At 38.3% G+C, this 16,236-nt stretch overlaps 1 protein-coding gene and 1 long non-coding RNA gene across 2 annotated transcripts; both read left to right on the forward strand.

Annotated features, from left to right (window-relative positions):
* Positions 1-8,804: 8,804 nt before the first annotated feature.
* On the forward strand, positions 8,805-11,292 carry LOC131327422 (receptor-like protein Cf-9). The gene is made up of 2 exons (XM_058360581.1): positions 8,805-11,213; positions 11,287-11,292. Exons 1-2 carry the CDS (start codon positions 8,805-8,807, stop codon positions 11,290-11,292), a joined length of 2,415 nt encoding a protein of 804 aa, XP_058216564.1.
* LOC131315857 (uncharacterized) lies at positions 11,292-12,632 on the forward strand. Its single transcript, XR_009196928.1, has 3 exons — positions 11,292-11,308; positions 11,447-12,443; positions 12,503-12,632. It is a non-coding gene; the product is annotated as an uncharacterized LOC131315857 (long non-coding RNA).
* Positions 12,633-16,236: the final 3,604 nt, after the last annotated feature.

Consider the following 16,236-nt stretch of genomic DNA (forward strand, 5'->3'; position numbering starts at 1 on the left):
CTGAAGGCATAAAACAAACATCTTCCACGCCATACACTTAATTGACGTTCCATCTTTTCAACCACAGTTTAAGCCTCTATTCTGAATGCGGTGGAAACAACCTTATCAAAACATTTTGAGCACACCAATGACCCTGTCATTTCTCACTTAATGGATCCCCTGTACTCTGTCTTTGAAAGTGTTTGCTTAGAGTCAAGACTGAACGAAGAAGTTAGACTAACATAATTAAAAGTTTAAAATATCCCATACTTTGGGCCAAATAAACGGAGTTCGCATTTAAGTTAATAAAATGGGGTTTAACAAGTGTCCACGGTAGGCTGGGTAGAATTCTTAATTTGATGAAATATCGTTGTGTCTCGCTAGGGATATTAGGAAAACTTTTCCTAATAACGACACTGCCGACGAGAGACAAAGTGATCTCGTACACTTTCAAAAATAACAAATAAATGGAGACAAACATAAACGGGCAAAGTGATCTCATGCACTTTCATTAGGCTAGCTAGGAGGATAAAAAAGAAAAGAAAAAGGCAGAAAAGACTATTCTAATAAAGTATGTTTGGAGCCTTTGGAATGGATCAAAGTCTTGCATGCCCCAAGTCTGAAGTCATTGGAATATATATGAAGGGCTTATCATCGACATCGACCAAGACAATTGGCACAACCCTCCAAAGACCAAAACGTACAAGTAGCAGAATCATCCAATGACCAAGACTTAGCATTTAAGATACTTACGATATTTTTTTTTTAATTACGCATTTTTTAGTGATAACGTACTATGCATTCTTTTGGTTTCCGATAAAATACCATACCCAATAATCATTAGGCGTTAATGGGAAATGCCAGCCATAACTAATGCAGCAAGTCTTATAATTACTTGGCTTTCTTTACAGAATTTTCTACTTATGTACTCCTTCCCATATGTTAGATTGGCAATAGGTGGCTTAAATGGGCGATGTGGAATAAGTCTAATAACATAAATTGTTTAATTTGTATGGAAAACTTAAATAGGGGTCCTTTGCTATATAAATTCTAAACTACCCTTTCTCCCTCCTAATCTTTCTTTGCCTGGCTGCTGCAAATATGTTTCACATGAAAAGAAAGTGCAGAAAGTACTTTCTTGACTGCGGCAAGTGCGTTTCACGTATGTGTGGTGTTTTAATTTTTGAATCCTTACTTCAAGGCAATTTCGAAATTGCTGGTTGCGGTCGTCCTTTTCACATTCATTCATGAGTATGAAATATGATTGCCAAAATTCCTCATCGACACATGAAACACAAGGCAAATTTAAATGTTTGTCCAGTACTTCATGTTGTTTTGGTTCTTGATAGACCTACTAAAAGCAAGTTAGAACAAGCAATTTTTATTTTTTCCACCACAAAGACGGAATGCAGAAAAATTAGATATAGGTTAATATAGGATACGGGTCAAACCAATACAACTTTTCCAAATTAACCTAAAAAAATTAGTATAATCAGTGAGAGTATTTGGACTTGTGCAGGGGCCAGGCGACCTCCGATACCTCCTAGTGTCCGCCCCTGTTTGTGATGATAAAGAAGTAAAAGAATCGATCATTCAAAGCTATCCAAATTACTCAGTTGACTGTAGAAAGAACAATTTTCATTTTTGTGTAATCAGATTTAATGAATCAATATGATTTATGCATAAACTGAAATGATGTATCCGTGCTCACATTGTGCGTGTGCCATGCCGTGCTCATGTTTTACCATGCCCGTATTGTGTACCTAAAAATGACTTGACTACTGGGCCACTTAAGCTTTCATACTGTACCGCGCAAGCCCATATCGTGTAGTGAGACTGTGCCCGTGCCACCTGTATAGGGCTGAAAAAGGAATGGGGAAATATATTTCAGGTACTTCATTGCTATTAGTCTGCAGGGACGTAAAGATTGGTGTGGTTTGTCTGCACCTAGCCTTGAAATTGAGCAAATGACAGTGTTTTTTTCTTTTAATTTGGTCGTGCTTACACCCAATCACCATATTTTGCCGCTTCTTTTTTTAATCTGTTCTTTTGGGCTTAGAAGGTTAATAAACCTGCTTCAAGCCTCCATCTGAAAGGGTTCGATTTTTAACCGGGTTCATTTCTTGGAGTAAAGCTGCAAAAAAGTAATTCTCGTGAATTCTCTAATTTCGGCGTGGACAGTCCGCCTTTAATTGTCAAAACTGAAAAATCTGATTGGTCTAATTTATCTTTTCAGCTAATAATTTCACGGGTCCGTCGTGTGGGGTATAAGCCTAACAAATCTCCTTATGTTAGATTTATCAAATAATAGTCCCACATGTCCTCTCCCGGCACAAGTTACTGTACCTCCATGTCTAGTCTGTCTAGACATAGCCCATAAATTCATCAATGGTCAAATTTCTTCTTGGGTATTCGGTTCATACGGGTCATATACCAAGGCTACTAGAGAATTTGATACAACTCAAACCGTTAGACCTGTCATCAAACAAGCTCACAAGGGAATATATTGGAAAGTATACAAAGGCTAGATATAGTTCTTGCAGACGAGATAATTACTCTAATTCACGAGTAGCCCTTGAATTTCACAAGGAAAAAAGATTGAGACTCCTGAATTAATTTGATTGAATAGGTTTTTTTTGCCCTTAGGCTTACAATCTTATCTATACTATCACCTTGGGGTGGAGCTATAGGAATTTTGTTTGCTCGGGTCAAACAATTAAATGCATGTGTAAGATACTTTTCATTTACTAATCCAATGAATAACTAAATTAATAGGTTAATTATAAAGTAGATATACACTTGTAAGTGTATTTTTGGTTTGTAATTAGTCCCTAAGACTATAAATACATTTTGAAAACGATGCATAGGGTTTTAGGCCCCACCATTAGTTTGTATATGTGGGATGAAAAACAACAAATAATTGGGGACAAAAATGGACGGGCAAAGTGATCTTACGCATATTCAATTGAGCTGATTTTTTCAAAGAAAATGCAAGGAAAGACTAACAAGAAAGTATCATTTGGACATATTTTGGATCAAAGTCTTGCATGCCCCAAGTCATTTGAATATGAAGGGCTTATCATTGACCAAGACAATTTGGCAGAACCATCCAATAATAGGTTTAGGCCCAAAAATAACTGGGGACAAAAAAATAGACCGGCTAAGTGATCTCGTACACTTACATTAGGCGAGCTAGCTAGGAGGACAAAAAAGAAAAAAGGCAGAAAAGACTACTACACCAAGAAGTATTTCTAGAGTCTTTGGATCAAAGTCACGCATGCCCTTCATTTGAATATGAAGGGCTCAAATGAAGGGCTTATCATCAACATCGACCAAGACAAATTGGCACAACCATCCAATGACCAAGACTTAGCATTTAACTCCGTGGAACCCATGACTCCGATAGGTCTTCAATTCAGAGAGTACTATAGTTTTGTTTTTGGAATTTGTTTTCCCTTTCCTTTTCTTTTGACATCAAACGCGGTGTTTTAGTAGCTCGAAGAAATATCAGCTAACGAGAAGGCCATAAGAAGGTTAGGTGTTGATAGGTGCCGAAAAGCACCCATTTACTCCCTCTAATTTACGCCTTGTTTATCCGTTTACCTTGTTACTTGACGCGTTTTAGTATTTTATGGTGTTTGCAGGCCTCAAAGACTGATGGGTGCGAAAACGTGCAAATTGGGTTGAGTAGTAAGAAGACTAAAAGAAGCTCATAATGTAGATTGTCTAAAAGTTGCATAATTAATCTATAATTACCCAAAGTCCAAGGGGCCTTAATGTAATTCATGGCTTAAAACCCTACACTATAAAATATAATGCTACTGACATGGAGGCGGGACTTTTTTGACGTGATCAGGCGTGACTTCTTGCACGGGGGCTGCGGCAGTTCTTGGACGTAGGGTTCTCGACCGAATCAGTGGATTTTCTAGCATTCCAATCATGATTTCATCAATCCATACATCTACGGTTCCCATTCTCATGACCGGCTAAACCCCTTGTCTAGGGAGAAGATGAAACTTCGCGCCAAGTAACCTCTTTTATGCATGGGTTTTGGTTTGTTTTTCGGATCGATTGTAAAACTCAGAATCCTTTTCATTTCAATTGAATGAATTGATTTTAATTCGTTCTATCGATTGAGTATTTGTATTCTAGATTTCAAATATCTAGTTTTGCAATGGTTTTCATTGATTGTGGTTGGAGTTCTGAGATAGATTATGCTCGTAAGACGGATCGTGCCGTTAGGTGGCCGAACCGTGCTACTGAGAGACGGTCCGTGCTATGGGATAGTCTATGCCTTTTAATAACCCAATTATTTTCTTGACAATTATTGTTAGGATTTGCAAGTCCTAACGATAATCCCTTTTTATTCGAATAAATAAACTTAACCTATGCATATTGTTGTTACGCACTTACGCGGTTGGGATGGATTCGAAACCCTAGATATTTTCCTCCATCGTTTCTAAATCTTTTAATTAAATTATTCTTTAGTTTAATTAGCTCTTCAAAACAAATCAACCAATCAATCTTTACTTTTCCGAATTAATCTAAAAATCAATCGAATTTGTCGTAACTTAGCCATTCAGTCCCCATTGGAACGATACTCGGTCTTAACCATTATTCTACGGAGTAGTAGTTAATTCTTGATTTTTATAAATTTATTTTTGACACGGAACGACGCGGTCAAGTGTCACATACATCAATATCCAAAATGAAACGGGCACATTTTTTTTTATAATTGGTGTGGTGAATTGCTACCCAATTGCTTGTAAGACGAACAAAATTAAATTCATTGCTTTATAGACGATGCTCAAGCATTATGTCCCCCCTAAACAACTCCCTAAGGACCCAAAGCATTTCTTGGCGAAGTTACGAGCAAGGGTGTAAATAAACCTCAAAATAGTTACCTATTTTTCTTGTTGGTTACCCCATTTTTTGGATGTTACAAATTTACAAGTAAGACTTTGGATCCATGGCTCCGTAATCCTCCAATTTTCGTTTTGTATTCAGTAACTAAGAACGTGCATGATGTTAAATTTATCCAAGACACAAGATCCGATAAGAGATCTTGATCTTGGCCCCGTAAATGTATCTTCTTCGGTGGTTCCAAATTCCTTGTAAAAGTGTTAAATGATTTGCGTGGAATAAAAATCCTTGTAGCTCCTCCAAATGTGATTTTTAAGTTCTTCATTCTCCGGTTCATTTCGCCAAATACATTTTGAAAAGAATGTTTTGTAATTGGCTCCCGAACACCCATAATAGGAAAATGCATATTTAATTTTAAAAAATCAGCCCCCGAACACCCCTTGCATTATCGTGCTTCCGGTTATTTGGTGCAAAAATTAGGAAAGGTGGACGATAATGCTAGTAAATAATATCAACAAGACTTTGGACTCAGACTGCAGTTGACTTGGTTGTCTTCCATCTTTTGTTCCACTGTACGTGGGCCATAATATTTGTAGGATTTAAGAGGCCTCCTTAGACTGATGCTATGCTCACTAGCGAGGGTTACCCTAGGAATTGGGTAGTCCAGTGTGAACCCAATTAAGACGCCTCCTTGGACTGATGCTATGCCCACTAGCTAGGGTTATTGAAGTACCCTAAGAATTGGGTAGTCCAGTGTGAACCTGTTTACACTCATTTTTGACCAAAAATCAGAAAATGAATTTATGGGTTTAAATGTGGCCTTGAAGGTCAGTCTCTAGTCTTGAAATGCCTTACAATCAGTGGCCCACGAAATTGGGCCAGTTTGGAAGCTATTGACTGAATGAAAATTTGCAAAGGCTTGGGTCAAATTGATGTCTAAAATTTCGTTATCACAAGCCCAAGCCCAAGATTGGCCAAAGACTTGAATTGACCCACTAAGCCTGAGCATTTTATCCAGGCCTAGCCCAATTCTTAGAAGTAACAAGGCCTACAAATAAGTCCAAATCAGTTAAAGCTTGGGTTTTCTCACCAGGCTTGGGCTCAAAATGCTTGCAATGGACAAAGGCCCATGATTCACATTGAGTTCAGGCCTAAATAACAGATAGGCCTACTTCTTAAAGAAAACGTCACCTATGGCCTTCAATTGGTAGGGAAAAAGGTCTTAAGCTGCTCACAAATAGCTCAAAGTCTTAGAATGTTCTTGCTGAACAGATCTAGGTAAGCTGCTTACAAGTAGCTCAAGGCCTTAGTCTCTACTATCCTTCAGCATGAAGCAAGGCTTGGGACACATGACAGCCATGCATGGAGACATCCCAAGCAGCTCACAAGCAACTCAACCAGGCCTGCGTTTTTGGCCTTGGTGGATTTGGTGGGCCCAAATATTCTTTTTTTTACAAGTATCCATGTACACAAGCTGCTCACAAGTAGCTCAAAGACCTAGAATGTTCTTGCTGGGTAAATTTAAGAAAGCTGCTCACAAACAGCTCAAGGTCTGAGTGCCCACCATCCTTCAGCATGAAGCAAGGCCAAGGACAGGTGCCGTACATGCAACCCTTGGAGCTGCTGGCAAATGACTCATGCAGACCTAAACAAGCTGCTCACAAGCAGCTCATCCAGGTCTGATTGATCCTTTGTTTCTCGATTCTTCTTTCATAAGAAATCAAGCTTAGAAGAATTAAGGGCCCACAAGAAATGCAAGGACCAATATAATAATGGGAAGGCCTAAAAAAGTTTTAGTCTTTAGCATTGGTGGGCCGAGAGGACGTCCATTCATGTAGTAACTTGAGTGTTAAAACAGGTCAAAAGGCCTGGATGCTGAAGGAACATAAATTCCTTTTGCCCTTTTGCAAAGTTTTATGCAAGAAAGAAGGATTTTTCAGGCCTTGGCCATTTTCTTGGAGTGAAGGGCACGTTTTGGTCAAGAAGCAGACTCTCATTGGAGCATTTTGAAGCAGCTCAAGAGGGCCACATGGCAGCCATGCATTGAAGTATTTAAAGCAACTGAAGGCCTAGAGCTCCTGCCTATAAATTACCGTTTTGAAGGCTTTGACAAAGGTCCCCGACCATACAAGCCCAGCGCTTATGCAAATTATCTTTCAATTATCTTTACTTTCTCGCAAAGTATTTTATCTTTCAGTCCAATCTAGCCCGGCCTAGATTTTATTTCCTTTTTTTTCTTGTACCCAAGCTTCATTAAACCGTTAATGGAGTTCGTTTGATTCAAGTTTAGCTTCACTTTGTCTTTCTTTCCATTGTTCTAGCAACGATAAGAAAATTTTAAGTCCTTAGCTCGAAAAGGCAACCAACGAACCATCACGAGGCCTTACCCTTTGGGCCAAGCACAATCACTCGAAAGAAGTCAAATTTTGAGGCACAAAGGCCTTAAAAACAACTCGGACAGAGATTCTGTCCTGACACGCCCGCAACATTTGCCTATTCGGTTTTGCACATTTTGTGGGAAACAGAACCCTATTAAGACGCCTCCTTGGACTGATGCTATGCCCACTAGCTAGGGTTATTGAAGTACCCTAGGAATTGGGTAGTCCAGTGTGAACCCAATTAAGAGGCCTCCTTGGACTGATGCTATGCTCACTAGCTAGGGTTATTGAAGTACCCTAGGAATTGGGTGGTTCGCTGTACGTGCAAATGCAGGGATGTTGATTCTGGAAAGTCCACGTCGGGGTATTTGGGTGTTTTTATTAACCAACAAGTTGTGAACAACTTTTTAGTTTTGTCATTATTTTATTCGAGTTTTATACCAAACCTTTATGTAATATTAGTTTGTCTCCACGAGAGGAATTGAAAAAAAAAATTTATGACTTTTACACAAGTGTTTTGAAAATATTCAAGACAAAGTTCAAAAAGTCAATTTTTAAAACTTTTTCTTGGATTTTTGCAAAAACACTTGTGTCAAGTCATAATTTTTTATTTTTACAATTCCTCTTATCAAGATGAACCAATAATACATAAAAATTTAGCACAAAACTAACAAACGCAGAAAAAATCTAAATAAAGACAACCAAAAAATTGTGGATGATCTGCCTTTGATCATAACAAGTAGGGATTAGTTGAGCCATTGACGGGACAATACCGGAAAGCATACCATGCTTTTCTGGCCTTGTAACTTTTGAATCGGGGACAATTCCAGGAAGCATAACCATGCTTTTTCTGGCCTTGTTACTTTTCATGCTTTTCAAGAATCAATCATTCAAAGCTGTCCAAGTTACTTAGTAGACTGTAGAAAGAACAATTTTCATTTTTGTGTAATCAAATTTAATGAATCAATATGATTTATGCTTAAACAGAAATGATGTATCCGTGCTCACGTTGTGTGTGTGCCATGCCGTGCTCATGTTTTACCATGCCTTATTCAAATTGTTTCGCATTTGTTAATTTTTCGTCAATTTTTTGAAAATTCTTGCATCGTCATGACAAGAGAAATCTAAAAAGTAAAAAATTACGATCAAAATCAAATTTTTTTAACCAAAGACAAAAAAATTAGCTTATTGGCTTATTTTTGTCTTTATTTAAAAAAATTGGATTTCGATGGCAATTTTTTTACTTTTTAGATTCCTCTTATCATGACAAAGCAACAATCCTCAAAAATTCGACGAAAAACTAGCACATACGAAAAAAAATTGAATAAGGACAAAAAATAAGCCATTTGGCTTATTATACCAAACTAGATATGCCTCAATGTTAGCAGTTGAGACCATTGTTTTCTGCTGAAAATACGAAAAATGTATTATCTAGTAACCGATGGAATACCATCCCAGTAATCATTAAGCGTGGAAAAAAGAAGCCATGTTATTTGATTTAGTTTGCAGCAGATGCCTATAAAACATTTTGAGTACTTCTCCTCAATTGAAAAACCTGTCGTTTTTCTGTGTTCAAGAGGAAAGATGGGCCTTCAACAACCATGGCTTTCCTACAATCAACTATTTAACCTCTTCTTCTTCTTTCTCTTCCTTTGCCAACTCACTTGTTTGCATGCCAACCTCTGCACTCAAGAACAGACCTCTGCGCTGCTGCAGTTTAAACAAAAAATTTCCTTCAATAAATCTGCTTCTCGAGAATGTGATGATGAATTTGGAATCACTTCTTTTCCAAAGATGGAGTCTTGGAAAAAGGGTTCTGATTGTTGTTCCTGGGATGGAGTTGAGTGTGACAAAGAGACTGGTCTAGTAATTGGACTCGACCTTAGCTGCAGCTGGCTTCGAGGCACCATCCATCCTAATACCAGCCTCTTCCTCTCCTTTCCCCACCTTCGAAAGCTCAACCTTGCTTATAATGACTTTTCCATGTCTTGCATCCCACCTGAATTCACTCGGTTCACCGAATTGACACACCTCAATCTCTCTCGGAGTGGTTTTTTTGGCATAGTCCCACCTGGAGTTTCCTTCCTAAACAAACTAGTGTCGCTTGATCTCTCTAAAAATTATGGTTTGAGATTGGAAGAAGGCGGATTCCAGTTACTCATTCAAAATTTATCCAAGTTAAGAGATCTTAATCTTTACAGAGTAAATATGTCTTCTTCGGTGGTTCCAAAATCCCTCCTCAATTTGACTTCTTTAAGAAGCCTCTATCTCGGACAATCTGGTTTACATGGAGAATTCCCCAACGGAATATTCCACTTACCATATCTACAAAACTTGGAAATATGGCATGATGAGGGTCTGACGGGTTATATACCCGATTTCATCAATGTGACCTGTCCGCTCCAGAAATTAGTTCTGTTCAGCACAGGTTTTTCTGGAATACTGCCGGACTCAATTGCTAATATGAAGTCCTTGGAGCTATTGGTGGTCATGAATTGCAAATTCCACGGATCCATTCCTACTTCTCTCTGGAACCTTACACAAATCACTTATTTGTACCCCTCATCCAACAATTTCAGTGGTGTCCTCCCATCTTCGATTTCAAACCTTAAAAATCTCAATTCATTAGCCCTTACAAATAATTATTTCACAGGTCCCTTCTTTCCATGGGATGCTATCTTGCCACAACTTGAGTTCTTGGATGTATCAGACAATAGTCTCACTGGTCCTCTTCCTTCACAAGTAGTTGTACCTCCAAATCTAAGATATTTGATCATATGCCGAAACATGATCAACGGTACAATCCCATCTTGGGTCTTCGAATTACCCGCACTTGAGTACTTAGATCTCAGTTATAACAAACTGATTGGTCATACACTTGAGTTTCAATCCTCTTCGTTGAAGATTATTGATTTGAGTTATAATGACCTAAATGGTAGTGTTCCAAATTCAACCTTTGAACTCCGAAACCTTACCCACCTTATTCTTTCTTCAAATAGCTTTTCTGGCACCATTCCTAGATCAAATAGATTCAGTGAAAATCTCAATGTACTTGCTTTAAAGATGAATAACTTCTCTGGCACCATTCATGATTCATTTACCAGAAGAAATAGCTTGATAACTATCAATCTTTATGGCAATGAATTTGAAGGGCCAATACCCAAGTCTCTGATTAACTGCAGAAACCTGGAAGTGCTCGATCTCGGAAGAAACAATTTCTTTGAAGAATTTCCGCATTGGTTGGGAAATTTACCGAACTTGCATGTCCTAATCTTGCAATCCAACAAATTTCATGGATCGATCGTGACTTCCACGACCGAATTTCCCTTCCCCATGTTGCGAGTTCTTGATATGGCGAACAATAATTTCACTGGTCCATTGCCCATAAAGTACTTCAAAAGTTTCAAAGCAATGAGGAATGTGGATGAGCATTTTGATTTGGAGTACATGGGAAATGATAGTTTACGTTATTATGATTCTCTGACTATAGTAATCAAAGGATCGACCATTGAAATGAAAAAAATCCTTAAAGTTTTCACAGCCATTGATTTATCAAGGAACAAGATTCAGGGTGAGATTCCTGAGATCATCGGTGGGCTAAATTCGATTCGAGGACTGAACCTATCTCACAACAGCCTCACAAGTCATATACCAAAGTCGCTTGGTAATTTGACTAAGCTGGAATGGTTAGACCTCTCATCAAACAAGCTCACTGGAGAGATCCCTCGACAACTCACGAATTTAACTTTTCTCGGAACGCTTAACCTTTCGCAAAATCGCCTAGCGGGGCCTATACCTCGAGGCAAACAATTCGAAACATTTTCAAATGATTCTTACATCAACAACTCGGCGTTATTTGGGCCTCCATTGTCGAATACATGTGGTGATCCTAAGCCAACACAGCCACCACCGTCGACATTTGAAGAAGAAGATTCAGAGCCCGTGAGTGGATTTGGTTGGGAAGTCATATTGCCAGGCTATGGATTTGGACTGGTAGTTGGACTTGTCATGGGATATCTTATGTTCTCGTTTGGTAAACCTCAATGGCTTGTGAAGATGATTGAAGGTGTAGCAAACGGTATTGTATGGTAAGTTGTTTTATTTTTATTACTAACGTTTATTGCAAAGCATTGATTTCCTTAATTAGTTTCATGCATTCCACTAGTTATGTATATCTGCTTGCTTTTGTTTTGAATTTTTCTGTTTAAAGAATTCGAATTTTGCAGATATGGTGGAAGAGGCATGAATCTCTTGCAAGTCTCAGATATGGGTTTCTGCCATATCTCTGAGGAAAACTTTTGGATTGTAGGAGGTTGATCTGATGGGAGGTGGGAATAAAAAGAGCACAGCAAAGTGAGAAGCTTTGTTCTTAGGATGATTTAGTCCATAACTACTTTGCTTTCTTTACAAAATTTCGTTGTTTTGTATTCCATAAACGTTTTTGTATCCCCTTCCGGTCTTGGAAGGAAGAAGAGAAAATACACTTCTAAATAAATGGGTTCAAATAATGTATGCCATTTATATCCAAATGGATCGAACATTGGCAAATGCTAACATAGATGATATAGAAAGTCTGTTAGGAAATATTTTGGACCAAAAGTCTTGCATGCCCAAGTCAATTGAAAGAAACATCCAATGATCAAGCCATTTTAGCCTTGTTTGGCTTGAGGCTTAGAAACTGCAGTAGTTTTTCTTATTTCTGTAAATTTGATATAAAAACGCGGTATAGTATTGACTTGTAGGAATATCGGTCAAGATAAAAAATTATAATGGGCATGGTGTACAACCCAATTGCTTGTACAACGAACAAGACTAAACTCAACTCTTCTAAAAGAGGATGCTTCAAACCTTTATGTCTCCCAAAATAACTTACTACATAGGAGCCAAAGCATTTTCTAGAAAACTTCCTGACTAAATCCGGAATATGAAGTCCTTGAAGGTGTTGTCTTCCTCTCAATACAAATTCCAGTGATCCATTCCTATGTCTAACAGGAACCTTACACGATCACTTGGCTACGATTCGCAGACAATAAATTGCATGGTATATATGCTCCCATCATCATTGTCAAAACTGAAAAATCTGATTAGTTTTATTCTGGGCTTTTTATGAGGTACAGAAAATTGCACCTTAATTCCCATTAAGGTATAACACTTTTTCTAATTACCACCAAATCTAGGCATGTGCTGAGAATGTCAGAGAACAAATTACCACTAACGGGGGCAGTTTTCAAGATTTTCTGGATTCACGAAGGGATTAAACTCAAAAGGTAGTAACATGCAAGAACGGGCTTCAAGACCGTCTGGGTTTAAGCAGAGTCAGGACCCAAGTTATTTTGGGTTCAGCAAGAACAATCTTCAAGATTCACGGGTTTCAAGGAGAGACAGGACTCAAGATTCTTTGGAAACAAAAAAAGACAAAAAGCTCAGCTCAATCCAAGGGCAAGCACAGTTACGATCAAGCCGATTAAACTACATGCAGTTGGTAATGAATGGTTACAGAGGAGTGCTATTGCAAAATTAAAGCCCATGAAATCGATGTATTTTCTTCAAGATCAGCTTTGAAATCTCGGTTACATGGATATTGAAGTTTGCCCAACGGGGGGTGACTCATTAGTACTAACTTTTCCCTCAACGGAAAATATGAACGAAGCCCTTTATTCTACTGAAATGGCATGGCTAAAGGACTGGTTCTCGGATCTAAAACACTGGGATGAAGACACAGCTCTACCTTGCAATTGTCTCATATGGCTGAACTGCTACGGTATTCCACTACATCTTTGGAATTCATCCACGTTCAAAGCTATTAGTCAAATTTGGGGGAATGTCATTCAAATCAGTGATGATACACTTAAAGGCCTCTCTTATTCAGTTGGTAAGGTTCTAATTTCTTCAAGCAAGATGGAAACGATTAACTAAGTTATCACAGCTGAACATAAAGGGAAACCAATCCAAGTTAGGGTCATTGAGAAACAACTCATTGTTAACACAATTCTGCGTACAGATTGCACTTGTCAAGGATGTAGGGTTGCAGAGGAGATAGAAACAGGTGAAAAGGAAGAGGATGCTGACTCAGCATTTGAAGCTCATAACTTGAACAAGGTGGATTTGATTGATACGAACAGCGTGGCCCATTGCGCTGATGTGGAAAAATCTCAAAAAGAATTTGTTCAAGTTGAGAAGGATACCGATAGGAACAAAGTGGAGGAGCATGCAGATTCATCAAATGAGCTCTCTATGGTCAGGGAAACTGAGCCACCACTTGTCATAAATGATATTGTATTCGGAAACAACAAGATCATCAAAGATATGGCATGTGAAGAACATTTGTGGGACTCAAGATTACCATTGGGAAATGACACAGTGCAAGAGGGTAGTGCTACTGATACACCTGCTATGGACTCCCAATGAACAGGTGCAATTACTCCATCTCTGATCCTAGGCCAAGAACTAGGGGCTGGGTTATTCAAAGCTTGTATGGGTCACAAAAAGAGTATATCCATAGCATTCTCTCCGTCCAAATCTTTATTGGATAGAGAAAATAGCTTGAGTATTGTACCATACAATAAACAGTCTGTCGGAAATTGCTCGGTGCAGCCCTCCATTATTCCTACCAGTCCCTCTCTCATTCCTCAGAAACAGGTCAATCAAGTTGGTAACAGTAACGTTGAATCAGGAAAGACCAAGAAGAAGAAAAACTTAGTGGAAATTCTGGGCCACCCCATTGCATCTCTCCCTGCTAAAAATCGTGGTGGAAGGAAGAAGAAAAACAAAAGCGTGGTTTTCAGGGCAATAGCTCTATCAGTATTGACTGAAGGCATCTCCAACAGGAACAGAATTCTCCTGAATGAATCCCAAGCGGGGTGGCAAGTGAATAAACTGCTGAAAATTGGTTATAAGGGAAATGAGGATGAAGTGGTAAGGAAGATAGTGGAAATGGAACAAGTGGATGATGAAAGGGCTGCTTTATTGGCAGCCAAAGCTAATGCTTAATTCAAAATCTCTACAGAAGATATTCTATTCAGATTGGACAGCATCATTGCTTCATTGTAGTGGGTTTTCTAGGGGGGGGTGTGTTGTATCTGGGTGGGTGTGTTTGGGTTTTTTTGGGTCGCGTGGTTCCACTTGGTTGGGATTTTTGGATGCTGGCTGTTGGGCTTCTGGTTAGGCTTTTGGGGGTCTTTATGGGTTTGCTGGGTGTCTGGTTTTGTGGGCTTGGGTGATCATTTGGGTCTTCTACTGGCACCACAACATCTGGGGATGGAGAATGGTGCGTTTTTTATACACTGCCTAGGTACTCAGCTTAGGTAACAACTCTGAAATATTATGGGCTGGTTTTCTGCTCTTGAAGCTCTTCATTGGGAACAAATGGTTCCCCTTCTACACTAGGTACTTCTTCAACAATTGGAAGGCTGAGGATTATAAATTATGTGGACCAATCTTGCTGGATCTTGTCAGGATTTTGGATTGTACTCTGGTGGTTTTTGTAATTATACAGTATCTTGCAATGGGTTGGCTCCTTGCCAACTCTTTCTCCTTTTCTCTTTTGGGTCTTGGATGGTATATAATTGTCTTGAAGCTTATGTTCCAACCTAGTTGAGATGTTTGCTTAGGGTTGTGATGCCAATTATCCTTATTCTCATTAGTCTTTATAATCCTTTTTTCAAAGATTAATAAAATTTCTTTGCCGTTCAAAAAAAAAAAAAAAAACAAACAAATTACCAAGTGTAGGTGTGTGCTAAGAATGTTCTCAGTACTGCGAACGTCTGAATTACCTCTAAGTCTAGGCATGTACTGAGAATGTCCTCAGAATTGAGGACATCTAAGAATGAATTACCACTAAGTCTAGGCATGTGCTAAGATCATTCTCAAGGCTAAGAATAAGCGTGTGCTGAGAACATTCTCAACTTTGAAATATCCAAAGTTGTCAATATTACTATTAAATCTAGACGTGTGCTGAGAATGTTCTTAGAGCTGAGAACATTCTCAACACTCAACGTCGATGGTCAATTGTCAATGCCGAAGTGTTTGCTTTGAAACTTCGAAAGTGTTTTTTTTTCTTTAGCAGTCCATCAGCATTATAAGAGTCTAAGTCATCCTATTTTTTTTAGTGGGCAATTGAAAACGACAAGATTACTAATGCAATGTCGAAGAATAACATCCTTTTTCTGGGCTAGCTTTTAGCTTTTGAATCGAGCTGGTATCACCCTTTTCTTTTTTTTGTGTCTTGGAAGTCATTACCGTGTAGTACAATCATTTCTTTGTTCTATGAAGTTGAGGAGGACAGTTCATTGGGGACAAAAATGTAACCCGTTCCCGAAAGAGAAATAAGTACTTATTTTATAAGAAAGTAATTTCAAGCTTAAAAATCATGTACTTACAAAAATAATTTTTCTATCAATATGGATCTTGTTTGATGATCCCATTAAGATCTTTTATACGGTGCAAAAAAAAATTAAAAAATTATTTTTCATTTACATTATTTTTAAGTTTGAAAATGTAAAATAAATACTTATTTTTAAAGAAGGTGTTCTAGAACAGGGAAGAAAGACAAAAATTTAGATGCAAAACAATGCATACAATATAGGGACATTTATCTTGGTTAACGGGCCTAGCTTATTTTATTTTGGTAGCTATCTATTATTAAAAATGCTACACACACAGCAATCCAAACACCATCTCTCACATACATGTGGGCTCCACACATGACATAAATGTGTGAAGCCCACAGACATGTGAGAGGTTGTATTTAGTGTTGTATTTGAGTTATTGTGTGAGTAGCTTTTTTGATCTATTATCTACTTACTCGTAGAATGAAATCACTTTTTAATTACTTCGACTTCGTACGAGAGATTCAATGCAGGCAATATCACAGAAATATAAAACTATAGTGTGAGAAAATAAAGTTTTAGTGCATTTTTTAATCTAGGAGAGGGCTTGAACCCCAAAAGGGATTTGAACAAATATGGCTTTCCTACAACCACCTCTTAATTAACCTCTCCTTTCTTTCTGATCTTCT

Source organism: Rhododendron vialii, chromosome 1a, assembly GCF_030253575.1.
Source record: "Rhododendron vialii isolate Sample 1 chromosome 1a, ASM3025357v1".
Lineage (NCBI taxonomy): Eukaryota > Viridiplantae > Streptophyta > Magnoliopsida > Ericales > Ericaceae > Rhododendron > Rhododendron vialii.

Excerpts from the sequence above, each read along its gene's own strand:
- LOC131327422 (XM_058360581.1), top strand. The coding sequence starts at position 8,805 with ATGGGCCTTCAACAACCATGGCTTTCCTACAATCAACTATTTAACCTC.